The sequence below is a fragment of the Ammospiza caudacuta genome, chromosome 1 (genome assembly GCF_027887145.1).
Source record: "Ammospiza caudacuta isolate bAmmCau1 chromosome 1, bAmmCau1.pri, whole genome shotgun sequence".
NCBI classification, from domain to species: Eukaryota; Metazoa; Chordata; class Aves; order Passeriformes; family Passerellidae; genus Ammospiza; species Ammospiza caudacuta.
In genome coordinates this window covers 672,913-695,224 of record NC_080593.1, presented here as the reverse complement: position 1 = coordinate 695,224, position 22,312 = coordinate 672,913, and the positions used below count along the sequence as shown (strand labels likewise).

At 63.8% G+C, this 22,312-nt stretch overlaps 2 protein-coding genes and 1 long non-coding RNA gene across 3 annotated transcripts; 1 reads left to right on the top strand and 2 right to left on the bottom strand.

The window, feature by feature from the left end:
• Window positions 1–1,808: 1,808 nt before the first annotated feature.
• On the bottom strand, window positions 1,809–2,616 carry LOC131565243 (50 kDa spicule matrix protein-like). The gene is made up of 2 exons (XM_058816043.1): window positions 2,611–2,616; window positions 1,809–2,567 (listed from the first exon to the last, which is right to left on the bottom strand). The coding sequence occupies exons 1-2, from the start codon at window positions 2,614–2,616 to the stop codon at window positions 1,809–1,811; spliced, it is 765 nt and encodes a 254-aa protein (XP_058672026.1).
• Window positions 2,580–10,134, top strand: CSPG5 (chondroitin sulfate proteoglycan 5). Its single transcript, XM_058809784.1, has 5 exons — window positions 2,580–2,678; window positions 4,166–5,375; window positions 6,711–6,899; window positions 7,753–7,825; window positions 9,656–10,134. Exons 1-5 carry the CDS (start codon window positions 2,615–2,617, stop codon window positions 9,815–9,817), a joined length of 1,698 nt encoding a protein of 565 aa, XP_058665767.1. The 5' UTR covers window positions 2,580–2,614; the 3' UTR covers window positions 9,818–10,134.
• LOC131560894 (uncharacterized) lies at window positions 10,135–12,992 on the bottom strand. Its single transcript, XR_009275012.1, has 2 exons — window positions 12,680–12,992; window positions 10,135–11,077 (listed from the first exon to the last, which is right to left on the bottom strand). It is a non-coding gene; the product is annotated as an uncharacterized LOC131560894 (long non-coding RNA).
• Between the last annotated feature and the right edge of the window lie 9,320 nt (window positions 12,993–22,312).

Genomic DNA, 22,312 nt, shown 5'->3' with positions numbered 1-22,312 from the left:
CCACTGCCCCCTGAGCTCTGCCCCACGTGGGGTCACACCCTCCTGCACACCCTGGCTGATCCAGAGCCATGGGAGCCTCCGGCCATGGAGGTGCCCCAGATGTGACCCCGGGTGGCTCCAGGCCTGGAACGGGGATCCTGGGGTGACCCTGCCAGCCCCACGAGCTTCCTGCCCCCAGGGGTTACTGTGGGGGCTGGAAACTTCCATGGGCCGGAAGGTTCCAGGGCTGCTGCCCTGCCCAGCCTCCATCCCAGCCTCCATCCCAGAATCATTCCCATCCCCATGCCTGGATCCAGCTCCTTTCATCCCAGCACCATCCCCATCCCCAAATCCCATCCATCTTCCCTCGGCCTCTTGCTGCCCGGCCAGGCCCTGGCACTGGGATTCCCCAGCCTTTCCCAGCCTTTCCCAGCCCTTCCCAGCCGCCAGGGCCGTGTCCCTCTGTCCGTCCGGCAGCCCCGGGCCGGTCCCCTTGGAAACGCACCCAGCGGCGGAAGCGCGGGGAATGCAAAGCAGGTGCAGCCCCTCCGTGCCTGTGAGAGCTGCACAGAGCGGGGCTTGTTCCCTTCTTCCCTTGTTCCCTTGTTCCCTTGTTCCCTTGTTCCCAGCCCGAGCCCGGCCCGGAGCCGCTGCTGGGGGAGAGGGCGCCCCGTTCCGGCCCCAGCCCCCCAGCCCAGCCCCACACACACGGCCCGGGGGGCAGGGGGGACATGAGGGGGTCCCATGTGGCCCTGGGGGCGCTGCAATGGGGACCCTGGGAGCCCCCAGCACCGCCCCAGAGTCCCGCGCTGGTGTGGGGTGTGGGGTAAGGGAAGTCTGATGGGGGACCCTGAGGTGGGATGCAGGATTTGGGATATGAGATGTGAGATTTGGGATGTCGGATGTGAGATTTGGGATGTTGGAAATGAAATTTGGGATATGGGATGCGACATTTGGGATATGGGATGTGAGATTTGGGATGTGGGATGCCTGGCAGAGGATGTGGGATGCCCGGTACAGGATGTGGGATGCCCGAGGTGGGATGCCTGGTAGAGGATGTGGGATGGCCAGGGCAGGATGGCCAGGGCAGGATGCAGAATACCCGGGGTGGGATGCCTGGTGCAGGGTGTGGGATGGCCAGGGCAGGGTGCCCGGTGCAGGATGCAGAATGCCCAGGGCAGGATGCCGAGCACAGGGTTTGGGATGCCCAGGGCAGGGTGCCCGGTGCAGGATGCAGAATGCCCAGGGTGGGATGCAGGCTGTGGAGCAGCCATCACAGACACATTCCCACCGTGCTGCAGGTGGAGGTGCCCAAGGACGCTGGGTGACCTTGGCAGTCTCCATGGAGCCCGCGGCGCAGGGACAGCCCGGGAGCAGCCGCTGTCCCACCGCGGGGCCGGGCTCTGTCCCCAGGGCGGCCCGGGCTGTCCCCGGCGCTGTCCCAGTGCCATCCCCACCCTGCGCCGGTGGCACCTGGGGCCGAGCCCGGGCGGGTCCGCGCCGCGCTCCGATCCCGGCTCCTCCCCGGCCCCATCCGGACCCTGCCCCTGGAGCACCCCTGTCCCCCCTGTCCCCCCTGCCCACCCCTGTCTCCCCTGCCCGCGGTGCCCCCGGGACAGGCCAGCGGTGACAGCGGCCGTGGTGGCAGCTGGTGGTATCTGGGCCAGTCTGGCACTGGCCAGCAATGCCAGGGCCTGGGCACAGGAGGGTCCAACCCTGCTGGGGGGGCCGGAGCCCCGCGGTGCCCTCGGAGCGGGCTGGGGGTGCGGGGAGGGGGGCCCGGGGCCGGAGCAGGGGGGTCCCCGCCCTATGCAGGAGCAGTTTGGGGGTCAGAGAGGGATGAGGGCTGTGGGGGGGTGCGGGATAGGCTCCCCCTCTGCTGGGGGGGCAGGACGTGTCCCCGGTGTCCTGCGCCAGGGGTGCCCATGCTGGGGTGGCGGGATGTGTCCCTGGTGTCCCCCCAGGGACAGTGTGGGGTGTGCCCTCTGTGTTCCCCCAGGGACAGTGGTGCCAGGGTGTGCCCCCCGGTGCCCCCGCAGGATGCCCATGCTGGGGGTGCCAGGGTGTGTGTGTCCCTCGGTGTTGGGGGCTGTCGGGATGTGTCCCCCTCCGGGGATGCGGATGCTGGGGGTACTGGGCTGTGTCCCCCCCATTTGGGGGTAGCGGGCTGTGTGTTCCCCCATGCCGGGGATCGCGGTCTGTGTTCCCCCCAAAGCCGGGGGTCCCGGGCTGTGTCCCCCCGATGTTGGGGGTCCCGGGCTGTGTCGCCCCCCATGCCGGCGGTCCCGGGCTGTGTCCACCCGATGTTGGGGGTCCCGGGCTGTGTCGCCCCCCATGCCGGGGGTCCCGGGCTGTGTCCCCCCGATGTTGGGGATCCCGGGCTGTGTCGCCCCGCTGCCGGGGCTCCCGGGATTTGCTCCCCGGCGCTGCCCGCGGGGTGCCGGGGGGGTGCCGTGCCCGTGCCCGTGCCCGGAGCCGCCGCCGCGTCCGCGGTCCCGCCCCCGCCGCCCGGCCCGGCCCCCCGGCTCGGCGCGGCTCCGCTCGGCTCGGCGCGGCGCGGCTCGCTCGGAGCGGGGCGGGCGGAGCCGCTGCCGGTGCCGGCCCCGTGGCGGAGCCGGGGTCCCTCCATGCCGCCATGGCCCCCCGCGCCCCCCGCGCCCCCCGCGCCCTGGCCCTGCTGCTGGCGATCGGCGCCCTCGGTGCGTACCGGGACCGGGGACACGCGGCCGGGGCACGGGCGGGGGGCGGATCCGGGGCGGGGGGGGGTCCCGGGGGGGCTGCGGGCTGGGGGGGGCGGGGGGATCCCCTCGCCGGGGCCGGATCCCGGTGCTGCTGCCGCCGGGGGGGCTGCACCCGGGCAAGGAAGGAGGATCCCCCCGGGCGGGGGCTGATCCCAGTGCGGGGGGGGGAGATGCTGTTGATCCTGCGGCCGGGGCTGGATCCCTTCATGGGGAGGGGGGCCATCTGCAGGAGCCAGGGAAGGGCTGGATCTGCCTGCGGGGCGGGCGGGATCCCCTTGCCGGAAGGGCTGGATCCCGTGCGTGGGGCTGGATCTCCCTGCAGGGCGGGCGGGATGCCGTGCGTGGGGCTGGATCCCCCTGCCGGGGCCGGATCCCTTGCGGCAGGGCTGGATCCCGTGTGTGGGGCTGGATCTCCCTGCAGGGCGGGCGGGATGCCGTGCGTGGGGCTGGATCCCCTTGCGGCAGGGCTGGATCCCCGCGTGTGCAGGGGGAGCATCTGCAGGAGCCAGGGAAGGGCTGGAGCCCGAGCAGGAGGGAGCGGATTCCCTTGCAGGGGCTGGATCCTCTCGGGATTACGGGGTGCACTTGCAGGAGCCGGAGGGGGGTGGATCCCCTTGGAAGGGGCTGGGTTCCATTGCAGGGGCAGTCGGGTACCCTTGGAAAGGGCCGGATCCCCTTGCAGGGGCGGGATGTGGGGCTGGCTATGGGGCGCACTCGCAGGAACCGGGAGAGGGCTGGGTCCGCTTGCAGGGGGCTGGATCCCGGCGTGGGGAGGGCTGGTGCTGCTCCGTGTGTCCGGATGGACAGGCGGGCGGCACACGGGGCTGATCCCCGCGCAAGGGGCCGGATTCCATTGCGGAGGGGCCGATCCCGTTGTGTGGAGCCGCAGCGGGGCTGGATCCCCTCGCGGGGATGGGGCGGGAGCGGGGCTGGATCCCAGCACGGGGAGCTGCAGCCCCTTGTGTGTGTGCAGAGCACTCACGAGAACCACAGGGGGTTGAATCTACCGGGGGGGGGGCTGGATCCCCTTTTGGGGGGCTGATTTCTTCTGGGGAGGGCTGGCTGTCCTTGCAGTGGGGCTGGATCCCTTTGGGGGAGGACTGGATCCCTTTGCAGGGGGATGGATCCCCTTGAAGGGCAGCTGAGGGGGCAGGGCCGGGGACAGCTTGTGTTGGGGGGGCTGTGCTGAGAAGGAGGGATCACAGAGTTGGGTGTGAGGGCACCCACAGAGCTGGGGGGCTTCTTTGGGGTTCCCCCCATCGGTCCCCGGGAGAGGCTCAAGGATTGGGGATGCGGCCCCCCCTGCCCCCCAGGTCCTTGTGGTGTATCCAGGCGGGTGCAAGGTGGAGCAGGTCGGGGACCTGTTGGACCCCCCCAGACTGTCACATCCTCCCAGGGGTGCGGGGGCACCTCTGACACCTCTTTCTCTCCTTGCTCCCCGCCAGGATCCGCGTGGCCCCCCCAGAACTCCAGCGCTGGCGAGGGGAGAGCCTGGGAGGGCTCGTTGGAGAGCAGCGCCCCGAAATGGGACCTGGCGAGCGGAGACCCCCCGGGGGCACCCAGCAACAGCACGAGCGCCGGGGGGGCGGCGGCAGGAGCGCAGCTAGAGCCCCCCGGGGGCGGCACGGCCACCACGGAGCCCTCGGCCGTGCCCGACGGGTGCCCGGGCTGCGGCGCGGAGGGCGAGGCCAGCGCCGCGCCCCCCCGAGCCGTCACCTGGCCCGGGGCCGGGACCGGGGGCGCGGTGCCGGTGGCGCCGGGCAGCCCCGAGGAGCCGGGCAGCGGTGACCGCCCCACGCCGGGGGGCTCCGGGGGGCTCCCGGCCGCGCCGCCGAGCCCCGCCGGGCCCCGCCTCGCCACCGGCCCGGCCGAGTCCGAGCTGCTGCTGGCGGCCGGGGGCTCGGCCGCGCCGCGCACCCCCGTGCTGGGCCGGCCCGGCGCCGCCGGGGGGGACTCGGGGGGCGCCCCCGAGCTCTGGGCCGCCGCCTCCAGCCCGGCCCCGGCGCAGGGCGCCCGCGGCTGGACCGACCTGACGTGGCTGCGGGAGCCGGTCACGGCCGCCACCGGCCCGCCCGAGCCCCCGGCCGACCGCGCGGGCTCCGACATCATCGACGTCGATTACTACGACCTGTTCGAGGGGGGCGAGGGACTGGGGGCCCTCCCCGGGGCCGGCCGGGGCGCGGCGGGCTCGGCGCGGCGCCGGGAGCCCGAGGGGGCGGCCACGCCCTGGGCCCTGCACGAGCTCTACGACGACTTCACGCCCTTCGACGACGCCGATTTCTACCCCACCACCTCCTTCTACGCCGACGGGGACGACGAGGACGAGCTGGAGGACGAGGAGGAGGAGGAGGAAGACGGCGGGCTGGAGGACGAGAACGGCTACAGAGCGCCCGCCTCGGCCGCGCCCGCCCCGCCGGAGCCCCGGCCCACCGGGCACCGCGCCGCCGCCGCCCCGCCGCCGCCCGGGCTGCCCGGGGGCAGCCCCACGGCCTGGCCGCGGCCCGGGGAGCGGGGCCCGCCCGACAACGGCTCCGAGTGCCGGAGCGGCTACGTGCGGCACAACAGCTCCTGCCGCTCCCTGTGCGACCTCGTCCCCAGCTACTGCCACAACGGCGGCCAGTGCTACCTGGTGGAGAGCCACGGGGCCTTCTGCCGGTAAGGGACGGGCCCGCTGGGCTGGGGTGTGGGGCTCGTCATCCCTGGGCTCGCCATCCCTGGGCTCACCATCCCTGGGGCTCACCATCCTTACACCCCATCCTGGGGTTCTCCATCCCCTGCACTTCACCCCTGAGGTCTTCATCCCTGCACCACATCCCCTACTCACCATCCCTGTACCCCATCCCTGGGCTCACCATCCCCTATACCCCATGCCCAGTGCTCCCATCCCCAGGCTCTCCATTCCCATGTATTCCATTCCCAGTTTTTCCAGCCCTTGTGCGCCCCCACTTTCAGTCTCTGCATACTCCATGCATCCCATGCCTGGGCTCTTCATCCCCCTGTACCCACCCCTGGGATCTCCCCCACCCATGCACCTTAATCCCGGCGCTTCCATCTCCTGCAACCCATTCCTGGCCTCTCCACCCCTTTCACCCCATTCCTGGTGTATCCCACCCCCTGTACCCATCCCTGGGCTCTCCATTCCCTCTGCCCCATCCCGGGGCTCTCCATCCTCCATGCTCCTCATCCCCGGGCTCTCCATTCTCTGTATTTCATCCCTGGTCTGTCCATTCTCTGTGCTCCATCCCTGAGCTCTCCACTCTCTGTGCTCCATCCCTGAGCTCTCCACCCTCTGTGCTCCATCCCTGAGCTCTCCATCCTCCATGCTCCATCCCTGAGCTCTCCACTCTCTGTGCTCCATCCCTGGGCTCTCCACTCTCTGTGCTCCATCCCTGGGCTCTCCATGCCCCTGACATCCCGTTCCCAGCCTTTCCATCCTTTTTCACTCCATTCTGCACCTTTTCCACCCCCTGCCCACCCCGTTCCCGGGCTCTGGGTGCCCGCAGCCCCACTCCCGGCATCGAGCGGGGTTTCCCTGTTTCCCTGCCCCCGGGCGGCGGCTGCCCAGGAATTAGGTCAGGGCCGAGCCTGCGGGGCGGCCGCGCTAATCGGGCCCGGCAGATTGCGCCGGGAGGCGCCGCCGGCTGTGCCGCACGCACCGGGTGTGCCCCCGGCTGGCACCGCGCCCGGGGCACGCGGGGGGCGCGGGACCCTCCCTGCTCCCGCCGGGGCTGGGAGCCGCTGCTGCGGGGCGTCAGCACCGTCCGGAGACCCCGAGCCCGCTCCCGGCTGCCCCGGTGTCCCCATCTCGGTCGGTGTCACCCCCTCGGGTGTCACCCGCTCATCCCATCACCCCAGACCCCCGTAACCCCCGCAGGTACAAACGCCGCATCCCCCGAGGATGCTCAGGGCAGGTTTTGGGGCGGGGGACGCGTTTTGGGGCGGGGGACGCGTTTGGGGGCGGGGGACGCCTCTGAGCGCGTCCCCCGGCAGGTGCAACACGCAGGACTACACGTGGCACAAGGGCACTCGCTGCGAGTCCATCGTCACCGACTTCCAGGTGATGTGCGTGGCCGTGGGCTCGGCCGCGCTCGTGGTGCTGCTGCTCTTCATGCTCACCGTGTTCTTCGCCAAGAAGCTCTACCTGCTCAAGACGGAGAACAGCAAGCTGCGCAAGACCAAGTGAGTGACACTGGGGACCCCCGGGCCGGCCCCGCGCCCCCCTGCCCTGCTGGTGCCCCGGGGACGCGGGGACGGTGGGTGGCAGAGCTGCCGGAGGCGGGGACGCGGCTCCTGCTCCGCCGGTAATCCCTCCAAGCCGCTCCTGACCGGCACCGGTTAATCTGCTCCGCTGGGAGCTGGGGACAGCGCCGGGGCGGCCATCGGGGACAGGGCTGGGGACAGGGCTGGGGGTGACGGGGAAGGGTTCGGGGTCACCCCCCCGCCCCGGCCACTGCTGGCCAGCTCCTGGAGCAGGGAGGAGGGAGCCTGCCCAACCCGGTCCCTAATGAGCTGTTAATTAGTGTTTGGAAATGCCAAGTGCAATTAGCAGGGAGGCTCCGTGCCAGCTCCCGGGTCTGCCTCTCCAGCCCTGCCCCGGGCTGCTGCCCAGAGCCCAGCTACCCCCAAACCCCAGAGCTGGGGGCACCGAGCCCCCCAAAATGTCACACTGGGCTCCTTTAGCTCAATCCCTGGGGACATTTAGTCCCCAACCTCCGGAGTTCAGGACATTTAATCCCGTAGATCTCCATCTCTGGATGTACTGAGTCTCCAAGCCCCCCTGACTTGGAAGCGTTTAGCTCCCCAGATCCTCGGAGCTGGGGGTACAAACCCCCAAACCCCCAGGGCAGGGAAGATTTATCTCTCCAAAGCCCTTAGATTTGGGTATTTAGCCCAGACTTCCATCTCTGGGGACATTTACCCCCCCACACCTCCAGGGCTGGGAACAATTAACCCCTCCCAACCCACGGTGACCCCAAAACGCGGGTGGGGCTGCGGGGGGGTCCTGCTCTCACCCCACTCTCCTGCCCCACAGATACCGCACCCCGTCCGAGCTGCACAACGACAACTTCTCCCTGTCCACCATCGCCGAGGGCTCCCACCCAAACGTAAGGAGCTGTGTGGCACCGTCCCCCCGTCCCTCTTCCTGTCCCATCCCTGTCCCTCTGTCCGGTGACCTCTGACCCCTCCCGGATCCCAACCATGCGCTCCTGTCCCCATCCTGCCCTGGTCACAGCTCTGTCCCCTCGCTGCTGGGTCCCCGCTGACCTACACTGTGCCCAGGCCGGGCAGGGGGGCAGTGTCACCCCCTGTCCCTTCCCCGTCCCCTGCTGCCCGTGTGGCTCCCCGGGAGCCGCCATCCCGAGCTCCCGAAGGCCTTGGCTCGGTGTGGGGGTGGCGGGGGTGGCTGTGCCACGTTCAGGGAGGGGACAGCGGGGCAGGCGATGCTCCCTGGCTGTGGCATGGCCGCGGGTGCCGGAGGGTGACACGCTCCGGGTGCTGCCCTGGTTGGGGCGCCCCCCGGCACCCCCGGCACCCAACCTGCTGTCTTTGACTCGGAACAGAGAGAAGCGAAGGGCTTTGCGGAGCCGGAGGAGGAGCGTAGGTCCCTTTAGCCTCCCCCACCCACGGCCGGTGTTCCCCGTCTTGCGACCGCCTTTAGCAGCCCTAGCCGCCCTGGCAGGAGGCTCCGGGGCCGGCTCCGTCCCCGCTGCCGACGGGATCAGCCTCGGGATGCGCTCGGTGCCGCTCCCCGCGCATCCCCGGCCCTCCGGGGCTGGGGGCTCGGCACACGGTGCCTGGGACGCGGCAGCACTGCGAGGATGAGGAGGGGTCAGCAGGGTCAGCGCCCTCCGGAAAGGGGTTTTTGGGGGTCCTGCAGCCAATGGCACCAGCTCCGGACTGGTCACTGCCCAGGAGATGGGCTCCTGTCCCCGTGTGACGCCGGCCCTTGGGTGTCCCCGTCCATCTGCCGCTCTCTGCGTGGCACCGACAGCACCGGAACCAGCACGGCCCGGCCCGGCCTGGCGGGCTCGCCCTGCCCTGCCCTGCCCTGCCCAGCCCAGCCCAGCCCAGCCCTGCCCTGCCCTGCCCTGCCCTGCCCTGCCCTGTCCTGCCCAGCCCAGCCCTGCCCTGCCCTGTCCTGCCCTGCCCTGCCCAGCCCAGCCCAGCCCAGCCCTGCCCTGCCCTGCCCTGCTCTGCCCTGCCCAGCCCTGCTCTGCCCTTCCCTGCTCTGCCCTGCTCTGCCCTGCCCAGCCCTGCCCTGCTCTGCCCTGCCCTGCCCTGCCCTGCCCTGCCCTGCCCAGCCCTGCCCTGCCCGGCCCTGCCCTTCCCAGCCCTGCCCTGCCCTGCCCCACAGCCGGTGCCGGTGCCCACAGCCGGTGTCGGTGCCGGTGCCCACAGCGGGTGCCAGTGCCGGTGCCGCCCGTGCCTGCCGGGGGTGCGGGCCCGGCCCCGGAGCGGAGGATGCTGCAGCGGGGGCACCCCGGGAAGAGGCGTGCCCGGCTTTGCCAGCGGCGCGGCGCGGGGGCACGGGCTGTACGCTGAGGAACCGCAATAAAGCCGCCCCCTCTGGGCTCCTGCCAAGGCCGCCGGTGGCTGCTTGTCGCGGGAACGAGGGGATGCGAACGGCAGCGGGAACCGGGCGGGGACGGTGGCGGGTGGCCGGGGAATGCGGTGCCCGAGGCTGGCACGGGCTCCAGGCTGGCACAGCTCCGGGGCGCTTTGGGAGCCGAGGTGGGGAGGCTGTGCTGGGGACGGCGCCACCGCGGGGGGGTCGGACCCTGTCCCTGTGCTGCGAGCACCGCGGGCCCCCCGTGCCGCCATCCGCGCTGGGAGGGGACATTTGTCCCCCCCGGTGGCTCCCTGCAAGGGGACGTGGTGCCCTCGCTGTGCCTCGCCCCATGCCCGCCCTGCCCTGACCCCCCTCTCTCCCGCAGGACGACCCCAGCGCTCCCCACAAGCTGCAGGACTCGCTGAAATCCTGCCTGAAGGACGAGGAGCCGTTCAACATCCACAACTCGACGTCGCCCAAGCACGAGGGCGGCAAGGGCGAGCAGGAGGCCGGGGAGCTGAACTGCCTCCAGAACAACTTGACGTGAGCGGTGGGCCCAGGGCGGCGCAGAGCGGGGAGCTGCGCTCGGCTCCCCACAGCGCAGCCTCCCCTCCGCCCCGCGTCCCTCCCGCTCCATGGCATGCTTTGGTGTGTTTTGTACCGAGGAAAACAAAAATTCCAGTGATAATTCGGCCGTGTCGTGGGGGTGTTTGGTTCGTGCTCCGTGTCTCTCGTTTGGGTTCGTTCCGCGCTGTGATTTCTAAACCTTTGCCGTCCCGCAACTGACTTTTTTTGTACTTTTGCCCTACTTTTTTTGAAATACAGGTAAAAACCAACAAAAAAGGTGAAAAAAAAAGTAAGATCTTGAAATAAATAAACCTTTTTTTTTTTTAAAGTTAAGCCTCTTGCCGGTGCCTGCGATCTCCCAGCATGGCCATTCATGTCTCCCGATGGGGATTGAGGCCCTGCTTCCACAGGGTCCCATCTGAGCATCACCGGGGGTGTGGGTGCCTGGTCCCCCCTTGTCACCCTCTGCAGGCACCTTCCTGCCTCTGCCAGGCCAGGGTGCAGCCCATCCTGCCACCCTGGACACGCTTGGGAGCAGCTGGGACACCCTGGGATGCCTGGTGGAGGTGCCTGGGCTGCTCCAGGGGTTTTTGCTCCGGCCCTGTCCCCATAAGGTACCCCCAAACAAGGTGGCTGCACACGGGGTGATGGCTCCCAGCCACTCCTGCTCCTCCTTCAGTGGAGCTGCCCAGGGTCGGATTTGGGCTCTCCCAGGGTTATCCCCCCCCAGCTCCCAGTTTCCATCTGCATGGAGAGGAACCGGTGCCACCGTCCCAGTGGCTTTGGCAAGGCCAGGTCCCTGTGGCCATCCCCTGGCACCGAGCATGGCACAGGGATCTCCCCAGGGACCCCAGCACTGCCACCACCCTCCCCTCGTGGCTCCCTCTTGCTTCCAGCAGGAACCGATCTCTCCTGGGTTGGGATTCAGCCCCGTGCCAGCGCTCGGGGTTCCCTGGAGAGGGGACACGAATCCATCCATCCATCCATCACCGACACGAATCCATCCATCACGGCACGGAGGGAGGGGTGCGGCACCTCGGGGCCAGGGCAGCCACAGCCCCGCGGGCACGGATGCTCCGAGGCGTCCTGGGAGCCGCTGAATAATCAATTCGCGCCTTGCTGGGGACATTAAGAACGAGGAGCGGTGTTGGGACCGGCAGCCGACCCCGGCGGGCTCACCGGCGTGGGATCCTCAGGTCTCCTCCCTGGCTGCAGCATTTCCATCACCTGCCACAAACTGCTGCAAGAAACCGGCGGGTGTGGGCTCTGCCAGCCCCTTCCAGGGCAGGACGGGAGCTCTAGGACAGGTAAAACCATGGATAAAGCACTGGGAACGTGCAATGGAAAGGGTGGGATGAGGACAGGTAAAACCATGGATAAAGCACTGGGAACGTGGACACTGCAATGGAAAGGGTGGCATGAGGACAGGTAAAACCATGGATAAAGCACTGGGAACGTGGACACTGCAATGGAAAGGGTGGCATGAGGACAGGTAAAACCATGGATAAAGCACTGGGAACGTGCAATGGAAAGGGTGGGATGAGGAAAGGTAAAACCATGGATAAAGCACTGGGAACGTGCAATGGAAAGGGTGGGATGAGGAGAGGGAGGTGCTGGTGGGGCAGAGAGGAGATGCTGACACCTGAGCAAATCCCGAGGGCAGGTGGGATGCCCTGGCACGGGCAGAGCTGGGCATAAGCTTCCCGTGGGATGGGAGGGAGGGAAAGGGAGCTGGGGTGGGATGGGCATCGCTGTGACAGGAGAGGATCTGTGCTTGTGTATGAGGAGAAGAAACGGCTGAGTAGGGACAGGGATCTCAGAGGGGATTGGGAATCCCAGAGTGATGCAGTTCTGGAGGTGAGGCAGGGCAGAGGGCAGAAGGGGCACTGCAGCAAGGGGAAGGCCACCCCCCATCCCCAGGTGCCCTTGGCGGCAGTCAGTGAGGTGGGAATGCAGGGACACACGGGGTGGGGTCCAGCTGGGGCTGGTGGGACCTGGAATCCGTCTGCTCCTCACTGGGATCCTCCCTCACGGTGCCTGTGGGTCTGTCCAGCTGGGCACTGCCTGGGGGACACTGGCCATGGTGTCACCAAGTGTCACAGTGTGGAGGTGAGGGTGACACAGCGCAGCCCCTCCATCCCAGCACAGCACATCCACCATGGCTGGTGTCACTGTGCAGGTGACATTAGCACAGCCCATGCACCATGGATGGTGTCACTGTGCAGGTGACACTGGCACAGCCCATGCACCATGGATGGTGTCACTGTGCAGGTGACACTGGCACAGCACACCCACCATGGATGGTGTCACTGTGCAGGTGACACTGGCACAGCCCATGCACCATGGATGGTGTCACTGTGCAGGTGACACTGGCACAGCACATCGTGCAGAGTGTCACCACAGAACTGAGAGTGACATGCCACAGACCCTCAAGCCTGGCACAGCCCATCCATCCTGGAGGTGCCACAAGAGGTGCCACCTTGGAGTGGTGCCCACATTCCCTCCCCACCCCTCCCAAGGAGCCCAGCGTGGCCGGTGGGCAGTGGTGGGACAGTCCCCTCTGCAAGGCCAGGCAGTGGCTCCTCTGTTTGGGGCCATGGGGATGACCCACAGAGGAGCCCTGGATTCAGGAGCCATCCTCAGCTCCAGCTGCTCACCCCCACGGGCTGTAGGGGCTGCGATTCAGGACCAAAGTGGGTCACAAGGATTCCAGCAGGTTTAAGGATGCTCCTGCTCATGCCCAGGTTGGGAGCACTGGGGGGTTTGTCCCCGTGTCCCCCAGCTCTGGGACATTGCTCTGAGCCCATCACTCCCCCAGGCTGCTCCCTCAGACCCTACTCACCTTCCTGGTGTGTTCCTGCTTGCCTCGGGAGGGCACAGCCTCGGCTCCTGCCTCTGGGTCAGTGTCCCTCGTTGCGTCTCCGTGTGCCTCGGGGCTGCCAGCCCAGCCCAGCCCAGCTCTCATCCCCTCTGCCTGTCCCAGGGGAGGGAGCAGCGAGGCTCGGAGCGCCCGGGGCTGTCTGAGAGCTCCATCAGTGCCCAACGGACATGGCACAGGGCAGGGAGCAGCTGGCACACGGCACAGGGCGGGGAGCAGGCACCCCGAGCCGCCTGCACCGGCCCTGCTCAGGAATGTGCCTCCAGCCAGCAGAGCAACACATGGGCTTTCATCACAGGCCTAATCATGGGATGCAGAGAGGCCAGGGCTATTAAATTTCAATGCTTGGCTGGTTGGCTGGGAGGGAGATGGGCCATTGTGGGCAGCCAGGGCTGGCACGGGGAAGGGAGCTGGCACGGGCAGCGGTGCTGCCCTCCTCTCTCCGCCGTCCTCTTTTCTCTCCCAGACACAGAACAGGACCAGAGCCACGACCCCAAGACAAGGAGCCTTTCTTCCCCTGACAGGCTCCGGCTGCCCGAGACAAAATATCCGGAGCTGGGATTCACTGGGTGAGTCCTGATTCACAAATGGGGCCCGACTCACCAGCCCAGGGTCCAGGGTCCTCATTCACCAAACGAGGCCCAGTTCCCCAGCCCAGGGTCCTCATTCACCAAACGGGGCCCAGTTCCCCAGCCCAGGGTCCTCATTCACCAAACGAGGCCCAGTTCCCCAGCCCAGGGTCCTGATTCACCAAATGGTGCCCAGTTCCATCAGCCCAGGGTCCTCATTCACCAAACGAGGCCCAGTTCCCCAGCCCAGGGTCCTCATTCACCAAACGGGGCCCAGTTCCATCAGCCCAGGGTCCTCATTCACCAGCAGGGCCCAGTTCCATCAGCCCAGGGTCCTCATTCACCAAACAAGGCCCAGTTCCCCAGCCCAGGGTCCTCATTCACCAAACGGGGCCCAGTTCCATCAGCCCAGGGTCCTCATTCACCAAACGAGGCCCAGTTCCATCAGCCCAGGGTCCTCATTCACCAAACGGGGCCCAATTCATAGCCCAGGGTCCTGATTCACCAAATGGTGCCCAGTTCCCCAGCCCAGGGTCCTCATTCACCAAACGAGGCCCAGTTCCCCAGCCCAGGGTCCTCATTCACCAAACGAGGCCCAGTTCCCCAGCCCAGGGTCCTCATTCACCAAACGAGGCCCAGTTCCCCAGCCCAGGGTCCTCATTCACCAAACGAGGCCCAGTTCCATCAGCCCAGGGTCCTCATTCACCAAATGGGGCCCAGTTCCCCAGCCCAGGGTCCTCATTCACCAAACGGGGCCCAGTTCCCCAGCCCAGGGTCCTCATTCACTGGCAAAGAGTCCACATTCATGGTCTGAGTCCACATTCACCAGCTGAGAGTCCCCATCACTGGCTGAGTCTTCAATGGCCAAAAGTCCCAACTCCCCCACCAAACCTCGATTCACCAGCCAAGTGTCTGGATCCACCATGGTTCAGCTGGTTCAGCTCATCCATTTCTCTTCCTTCCAGCTCTCTTTGCTGCCCACGAGCATGAGGGGCTGGAGAAGGAGGTGGCAGCAGCTCAGTGGTCCCCATCAGCCCCTGCACACCCCAAACTGTGCCCGACACCTTTGGACACTGCTCTGCTGGGATCACAGGTTGGTCTGCCCCTCCCTGGTGCCAGGAGCTGGCACTGCCATGCCTGTCCCTTGTCCCCTCCTGGACCCCTCTGAGGACATTTCCTTGCCTGAGGGCTGCCCCACACTCTTTCCCTTGGTGAATTTTTGGGAGATGAGGCAGGCTGTGTCCCTTCCCTTGCCTGGTGCCTCTGTGCCCCACCTTCCACCCTGGCACAGCCTGGCTGCAGTCACACACAGCCACAGTGGTGGGCTGCATCCCACCCCTCCTGTCCCACCCCCAGCTCCCAGGGAAGCAGGTCAGGCTGGAGGAACCATCCCCAAATCCTTCTGACCATCCCTGGGAGCAGCTCTGCTGACCCAGCACAGGAGTGTTGTGTGGGGAACCTCAGGATGATTCCCATGAGCCAGAGGGTCCCTGTGGGGAGCTCCTGGAGCAGCTCTGGTGACACCCCGGTGTCCCACCAGAGCTGGGCTGCCTCCTGGCTGGGAGGGGCTGCCACTGGAGTTTGTGCAGCCAGGAAGCACCAGGGGATCCCAGTGTTTAGTGCAGGGAAATACCAATTACTCATCACCCACAGCCCGGCTGTGGCAGGGAGCGATTCCAGCACTAAACCCGCCCCACGCTGGATTTAAAGAGAGGAGAAAAGCAAAATCCTCTTAACTTTGTGACCTGTAAAATGCCCAGTGTGGGAACGAGGAGCTGGGCATGCGCCCGCTGAGGGCTGGGCTGGCCGTGGGCACGGCAGCTGCTCTGTGTCACCACTGTCACCACTGGGCTGGCTGGTGCCACTGGGAGGGGACAGAGCAGGGCACAGCCAGCGACCAGCACCAAGACTGCCTTGGGACACAAGCACAGCAGGGAAAGGGGCCAAGCTGAGCGTGGAGCAGCCAAGCTCCCACCCCTCACGGAGAAAAGGCAGAAACAAAGACAAGGGGCGCTGAGAGGTTTGGAGAAGTGGGAAGCAGGATCTGGGGGGAGGCAGGATCAGAAGTGAAAGGAGTAAAGGAAACTGGAGGGACTTCAAAGGAACGCTGCAAGCAGCACACACAGGAGCCATCCCAATAGGAAACGGAGCAGGAACCAGCCTGGCTGCATCACAAGCTCCTCACTGACCCCAGGCTCCAGAAAAAACGCTTGTGGGAAGTGGGAACTAGGTCAAATTACTAAGGGCACTTACAAGGGGAGCATAAGCATGTGGGGAGACATCAGAAAGGCCAAATTGAGATGGAAATGGGGAGGAATCGTTAAGGAGAAGAAGAAAAGGCTCCATCAGCAGGAGGACAATGAGCAGGGGAGCTTGGTCTGGACCCAGGGAAGGAGGAAGGCGGCTGGCAGAGGAGGCTGGGAACTCAACGGGATCACTGGCTTGCTTTAAAACCTCTTAAAACGCCCAGCCTTTAGAGGTGCCAAGTGCCAGCAGATGCCCACCACAATAATGAGGTGCTGTGCTGCCACCGAGAGAGCGGCGACTGCAAAAATGGGAATATTGAACAGCACACCCAGGCTGCTTCTGACTCTCAGAACTTCATCCCGGTTCTTGTAAAAATGGGAATATTGAACAGCACACCCAGGCTGCTTCTGACTCTCAGAGCTTCATCCCGGGGTTCTTATAAAAATGGGAATATTGAACAGCACACCCAGACTGCTTCCAGCTCCCAGAACCTCATCCTAGTTCTTGTAAAAATGGGAATATTGAACAGCACACCCAGACTGCTTCCAGCTCCCAGAACTTCATCCTGGTTCCTATAAAAATGGGAATATTGAACAGCACTCCCTGACTGCTTCTGACTCTCAGAACTTCATGCCGGGGTTCTTGTAAAAATGGGAATATTGAACAGCACTCCCAGGCTGCTTCTGACTCTCAGAACTTAATCCTAGTTCTTGTAAAAATGGGAATATTGAACAGCACTCCCAGACTGCTTCTAGCTCCCAGAACCTCATCCTAGTTCTTGTAAAAATGGGAATATTGAACAGCACTCCCTGACTGCTTCTGGCTCCCAGAACCTCATGCTGGGATGTTTAGAAAACCACATAAAGCCACCTGGGAGCTGTTTGGTGGAACCCAGCTGAAGCCACCTGGGAGCTGTTTGGTAGCACAGGGGATGGCTGAGGGTTTACAAGAGCAGCTCCAGTTTGGGACAGGTCATGTAAAGAAAAATGGAAGCCACAGGAGAAAGTCCAGGAGAAGAGAGATCCAGGAAATAGCTGGAGAGCCAGGGACACATGGGAACAGTGTCTGAAGGACTCCCCAGTTCCCTGACAGGAGGGGACAGCTGAGGGGGTCAGGCTCTGCTCCCACGGAACAGGGACAGGACAAGGGAGAACAGCCTCAAGCTGTGCCAATGGTTCAGACTGAATATTGGGCAAATCCCTTCAGGAAAGGGCTGTCCAGCCCTGGCACAGCTGCTCAGAGCTACCTCTGGATCCCTGGCAGTGTCCAAGGCCAGGCTGGATGGGGCTTGGAACACCTGGGACAGTGGGAGGTGTCCCTGGAATGGGATGAACTTTAAGGTCCCTTGCCACCCACCCCACTCCAGAACTCGGTGGTTCAATCTGCATGTGCAATTTGCATCTATTAAAGGAATCTGCAGCCATCCTGCAGGAGCACCCAGGAGTCTCCATCACCTTTTGCCGGGAGCTACAAAAATGCAGTGTGAAAATGCAGCTCTGGTGTCAGAGCTGAGAATCTCACACGGAGGCAAGAGACGGCAGATGGGACAATCTGGTGGGCTGAGGAGCAGTGAGACAACACTGCCTGCCAGGGCACACAGGACCAGCCAGACCTGGCGGGGCTCTGTGGGAAAAGAGGGGATTTCAGGAAGGATTTGGGAGAAAATGCAGAGATTCTTTTTGTAGCTTCCAAACTCCAGGTGTGTGTGGTGATCAGGGCTGGGATCCAGGTGTGGGCCAGAAGAGGAGCTCTGATGGGATCTCATTCAGGCTGCTGAGTGCTGTGCATGGGATCAGTGGGAAGAGGAGAGAGCAGGAAAAAGGAGCTGGGAGAGGGAGGTGGAAATGCTGCAAAGCGTGGGCAGAGGGGAAAAGCAGGATGGGGCAAAATGAGGAGAAAGGGCAGCCAAAGGAGAAGGTAGACTGAGCAATGGGGAGGCACAGAGGAGCTGGCAGAGGGCAGTGGCTTCAGGCAGCCCAACACCTGGCTCTGGGACAGGGGACGGTGCTTTCCCTGCTGGCTCTGATCCCCCTGGCTCTCAGCCATCCTCAGTCCCACCCTGCTCACTGCCATCCTCAGGGCCCTGGTGGTGCCCTGCCAGGACAGCTGAGGGGCTCCACGCTGGCACAGCTTGGCTGCCAGGTCCCTGCTGGAGCCAGCACGGTTCCCAGGGCTTCTCCAGTCTCCTGAAAAGGCCTGGAGATCCCTCGTGGAGAGCAGTGGCACTCTGCTTTGAAATGGTGCAGTGAATTCTAAAGGTGAGCTGAGAACTGCATCCAAACCGGTTTGTATTTCTGTTTTCTCCCTGCTCTACAAAGGCAGTGAATCGTTCTCCACAGCCAGGAGCAATCAGCAAGAGCAGCACGGATAGAGCCAGGGAAGGAAGGGATGAGGAGTGGGAATGAGGGGGCTGGGAAGGAATGCCAGGCTGGGTGTGGAGCCGTGGCTGCCCGGGTTTCTGGGGCAGGCTGGACAAACATCTGCCAGGGAAGGTCGGGGCTGAGCGGATTGTGCTGGTGGCAGGTGCTGCTTCATCCCAGCGACCTCTCGGGCTCCCTCCGGCCTCATGCTCAGTGATCCTGCTTTTCTTCCCCCAGAAATGTCAGCCCGGCCCTCCCCTCCCTCTGCCAGAGCGTGCACAGCAGGTTTATCAGCTCAGTCCTCATCATTTTTGCCAACGTTTTTCACAGTTGCTCCTTTCACCAGAGATACATTTGTTTATGTGGATACAAGCAAGCAAAAAGTGAGATTTAAAATGGGAAAAAACAAACATCCGTTTCCTCTGTTTTTCTTGTATTTTGCAGGTGTATCAGTCTCCCATGAAATCTTCCAGCAGGAGGAGTACCCCGAGGTGGGAATAACTCCATCCTGAAGGTTTGGCCTCAGGCAAATTGTAGAAAGAGAAGGTAAGGGAGGGAGACAGGAACTGATGCTGCTCCGTGGTTTTGTTGGAGTCTTTTAAAGGCAGCTCAGGTGTCCTGGCCATTTTACCGTGCCCTCAGGATCTAAATCCACGTTTATTTTCCTTGTCCTATCCTTTGTGCTTTGCCCCTGCAGCCCAGCCTGGATTATTCCACGATGTGCAGCCTCTGGATGACAGAGCAGAGTGTTTGTGAATAACTGCACAAAAGTAGGAAAAAACCCACTGCAGAACAGATAAAACCAATCAATCTTGCAGTGTTTGAGGTGATTCCCAAGAGCCTGGCGGGGAAGGGGAGCTAAACCCACCAGGTTCATGATGTGAGTGTGTGGAAAATGATTTTTAGGGAAAAAACACTTTGATTTACCTGGAGGATTTGGTTTCACTGGCAGCGTTTTTCCCAACCCTGGCCAGCTAAAGGAGAGGGGAAGGCCCAAAAGAGGCAGGTTTTGCCTGAGTTTTCCTAGAGAAAAGGCTGTGGGGAGGCAGGAGGGCTGGAGGCAGCGGGCACACCCTGCCTGTCCCACCGCAGGGACCTCTCGCTTGCCTCAGCAGCTCTTTCCAAACTCCGCATTCCTGCAGAGAAATCCAGCGTTCAGCTCATCCATTATTCCTTCCAGCTGCTCTTTGCGGCGTGGGGCGGGCATCGGGGAGGTGGGATTTATCCCGAACGCGTCCCGTCCTTTTCTTCCCTGCCCATTGACTCGGCCAACATCTGCTCGCGTTAACCCTCGCTGGCCCCACGGCTCCGGGGACCCTTTCTGGCCGCAGAGCACTCGGCATTGTGTCAGCCACAGCCGAGGTGTCCCGGGAGCAGAAACCCCTCCTTTTGCTGGGCTGGAGTGGCATTTGTGCACTAAAATCCATCCTGGAGAGCTCAGCAAAAATCAACAGTCGCGGGAGGTAAATCAAAGTGTTCTCTCCCTAAAAATCATTTTCCACACGCTCACATCATGAAACCTGGTGGGTTCCTCTCCTCTTCCCTGCCAGGCTCTTGGGAATCACCTCAAACACTGCAAGATTGATTGGTTTTATCTGTTCTGCAGTGGTTTTTTTCCTACTTTTGGGTGTGAATTGCTTTTCACCCACTGCTCTGCCGTAGGGGCTTCACTGGAAGCAGCGTGGATACCTATGGATCCCATATGGCTCCTCTGGGAAGCAGCTCCACCATAAATACTGGAAATAGGCACGGAGCAGATGGGAGGGAAGAGGCACCGGTTTTAACAGCAAATTCCTCCCTGCTTCACACGGTAACAAATGGGAAGGGATATATGAGGAAGGACGAGAGGTGTTGGCAGGGATGCAGTGCACTTTGCATGCGGCTCCGCTCCCCTTCCCGCTGACGGGAGAAGAAGGGAGGATTTTACGTTTCATTTACGAGGCATTCCGGGCTCTGCGGCTCGCCAAGAGCCGGAGGGAAGTGCCACAGGGAGGGAGGGAGACGTGACAGCGCACACAAAGGGAGCCCGAGCGGCGGCTCCGCTCGCATACCAATGCGGCAGGTGGGGACAGCTCCGGGACAGCTCCGGGACAGCTCCGGGACAGCTCCGGGGACTGCCCGGGGACGCCTCCAGGGACTGCCCCGGGCCCGGTGACCCCTGGGCCGGCAGAACGGGTTCTCACAGCCCGGCGATCCCGGATCCAGCCCCAAGAACTAACCACGGGACGGGCATCCAGCCCCGGGGCCAGGCTCTCCGGGAGGAATTCCGGATCCAGCCCCAAGAACTAACCACGGGACGGGCATCCAGCCCCGGGGCCAGGCTCTCCGGGAGGAATTCCGGATCCAGCCCCAAGAACTAACCACGGGACGGGCATCCAGCCCCGGGGCCAGGCTCTCCGGGAGGAATTCCGGATCCAGCCCAGGCAGGGAGTGGCTCCTGCGCTGCCGGGACCCGAGCGGGGCTCCAGGCCCTGAACAAAAGCAAAGCTTTGATCTGGGCTCCTAAAGAAGCTTCCAGCCCCTGGTTCTACAGGACGGAAGGCGCTGAAGGGAAGCGGAGAGGCAGCTCCTCCAGAGGGGTCTGGGGCACACCAGGGACCCCGAGCTGGGCTGGAGAGCAGGACGGGGAATTTTAAAGGGAACACACACACACAAACATCGGGAATAAGGGCAGGAGAACGGCCGCAGTGCCTCAGCCAAACCCTCACGCTGCCCATCTTCCCCACAGGAATCGTTCTGTGGGAAGGTGAGAGAGCACCTCTCGTGTTCCCAGTGCTCGCTTCCCAGGAACCTGCACCTCAGGGGCTTCCCCAGACGGCCACGGCCCCGCTTTCCACAGGCTTGTCCCCTTCTCCCGTGGAGCCCCGGTGCCACCCCCACAGCGTCCTCCGTCCCTCGCTCCGTGCTCTTCTCCCATCGTGGGATGCCCCCTAATGCTCACAGCGCAGCATCCCGGCCTCCAGCCGCGTGTCAGCACGTCCCGGGCTCCAGAATCCTCTCTCCACTCCTCCTGGCACATCCCTGGACCCCGAATCCTCTCTCCAGCCCCCCTGGCTCCAGAATCCTCTCTCCAGCCCCCCTGGCACATCCCTGGCTCCAGAATCCTCTTTCCAGCCCCCCAGGCTCCAGAATCCTCTCTCCAGCCCCCCTGGCACATCCCTGGCTCCAGAATCCTCTTTCCAGCCCCCCTGGCTCCAGAATCCTCTCTCCAGCTCCAGCACATCTCTCAGCAGGGTAATTCCTGCTTCCACTATGGAACTCATGATGAAAGGTTACAAAAGCTTTGCTGGAGCGAATGGAAAGGTGAATTAAGCGCCAGAAAACTCAAATTTGGGCTCGGAGGCAAAAAATGACACCAGAGAATGTGGATTTTGGTGGTTATGGGCTGTAAATTTGCTGTTACTGCAGATCATTTTTAGCGTGTTCAGCACTTCCCAAATGTGCTGATAGTGAAAAGGAAACAGCGAGAGAGTTACAGACCCCTCACCAATCCCCCGTGTCCCAAAGCGTCCCTGATGCTTCTCAGATGGATTAAATGTGCCACACAGGGGTCTGGAAAGGGCAGGTCTGTGACAGGGCTCGGGGTGACCAGTGCCACCAGGGCAGCTGGGCCAGCCCTGCTGTGGGGAATGGGGAGCCAGAGCCAGGGTGTGCCTCTGGGAACAGCGGGATCATGGGGATCATGGGGATCATGGGGATCCAGCCTCATTAATTAATGATGGGAATGGGGAGCCAGAGACAGGGTGTGCCTCTGGGAACAGCGGGATCATGGGGATCATGGGGATCATGGGGATCCAGCCTCATTAATTAATGATGGGAATGGGGAGCCAGAGACAGGGTGTGCCTCTGGGAACAGCGGGATCATGGGGATCATGGGGATCCAGCCTCATTAATTAATAATGGGAATGGGGAGCCAGGCCCAGGGTGTGCCTCTGGGAACAGCGGGATCATGGGGATCCAGCCTCATTAATTAATGATGGGAATGGGGAGCCAGGCCCAGGGTGTGCCTCTGGGAACAGCGGGATCATGGGGATCCAGTTCCGTTAATTAATAATGGGAACGGGGAGCCAGACCCAGGGTATACCTCTGGAAACAAGGGGATGGGGATCCAGTCACACGAACTAACAATGGGATGGGGATCCAGCCCCCTTAATTATTATAGGATGGAGATCCAGCCCCATTAATTAATGATGGGATGAGGAGCCAGACCGAGGGTGTGCCTCTGGGAACAACAGGATGGGGATCCAGCCCCATGAATTAATGATGGGATGGGGATCCAGTCCCATGAACTAACGACGAGGTGGGGATCCAGTCACACAAAATGACAATAGGATGGGGATCCAGCGCCATGAATTAATGATGGGATGTGGCTCCAGCCTCGTTAATTATGATGGGATGAGGATCCACCTCCATGAACTAAT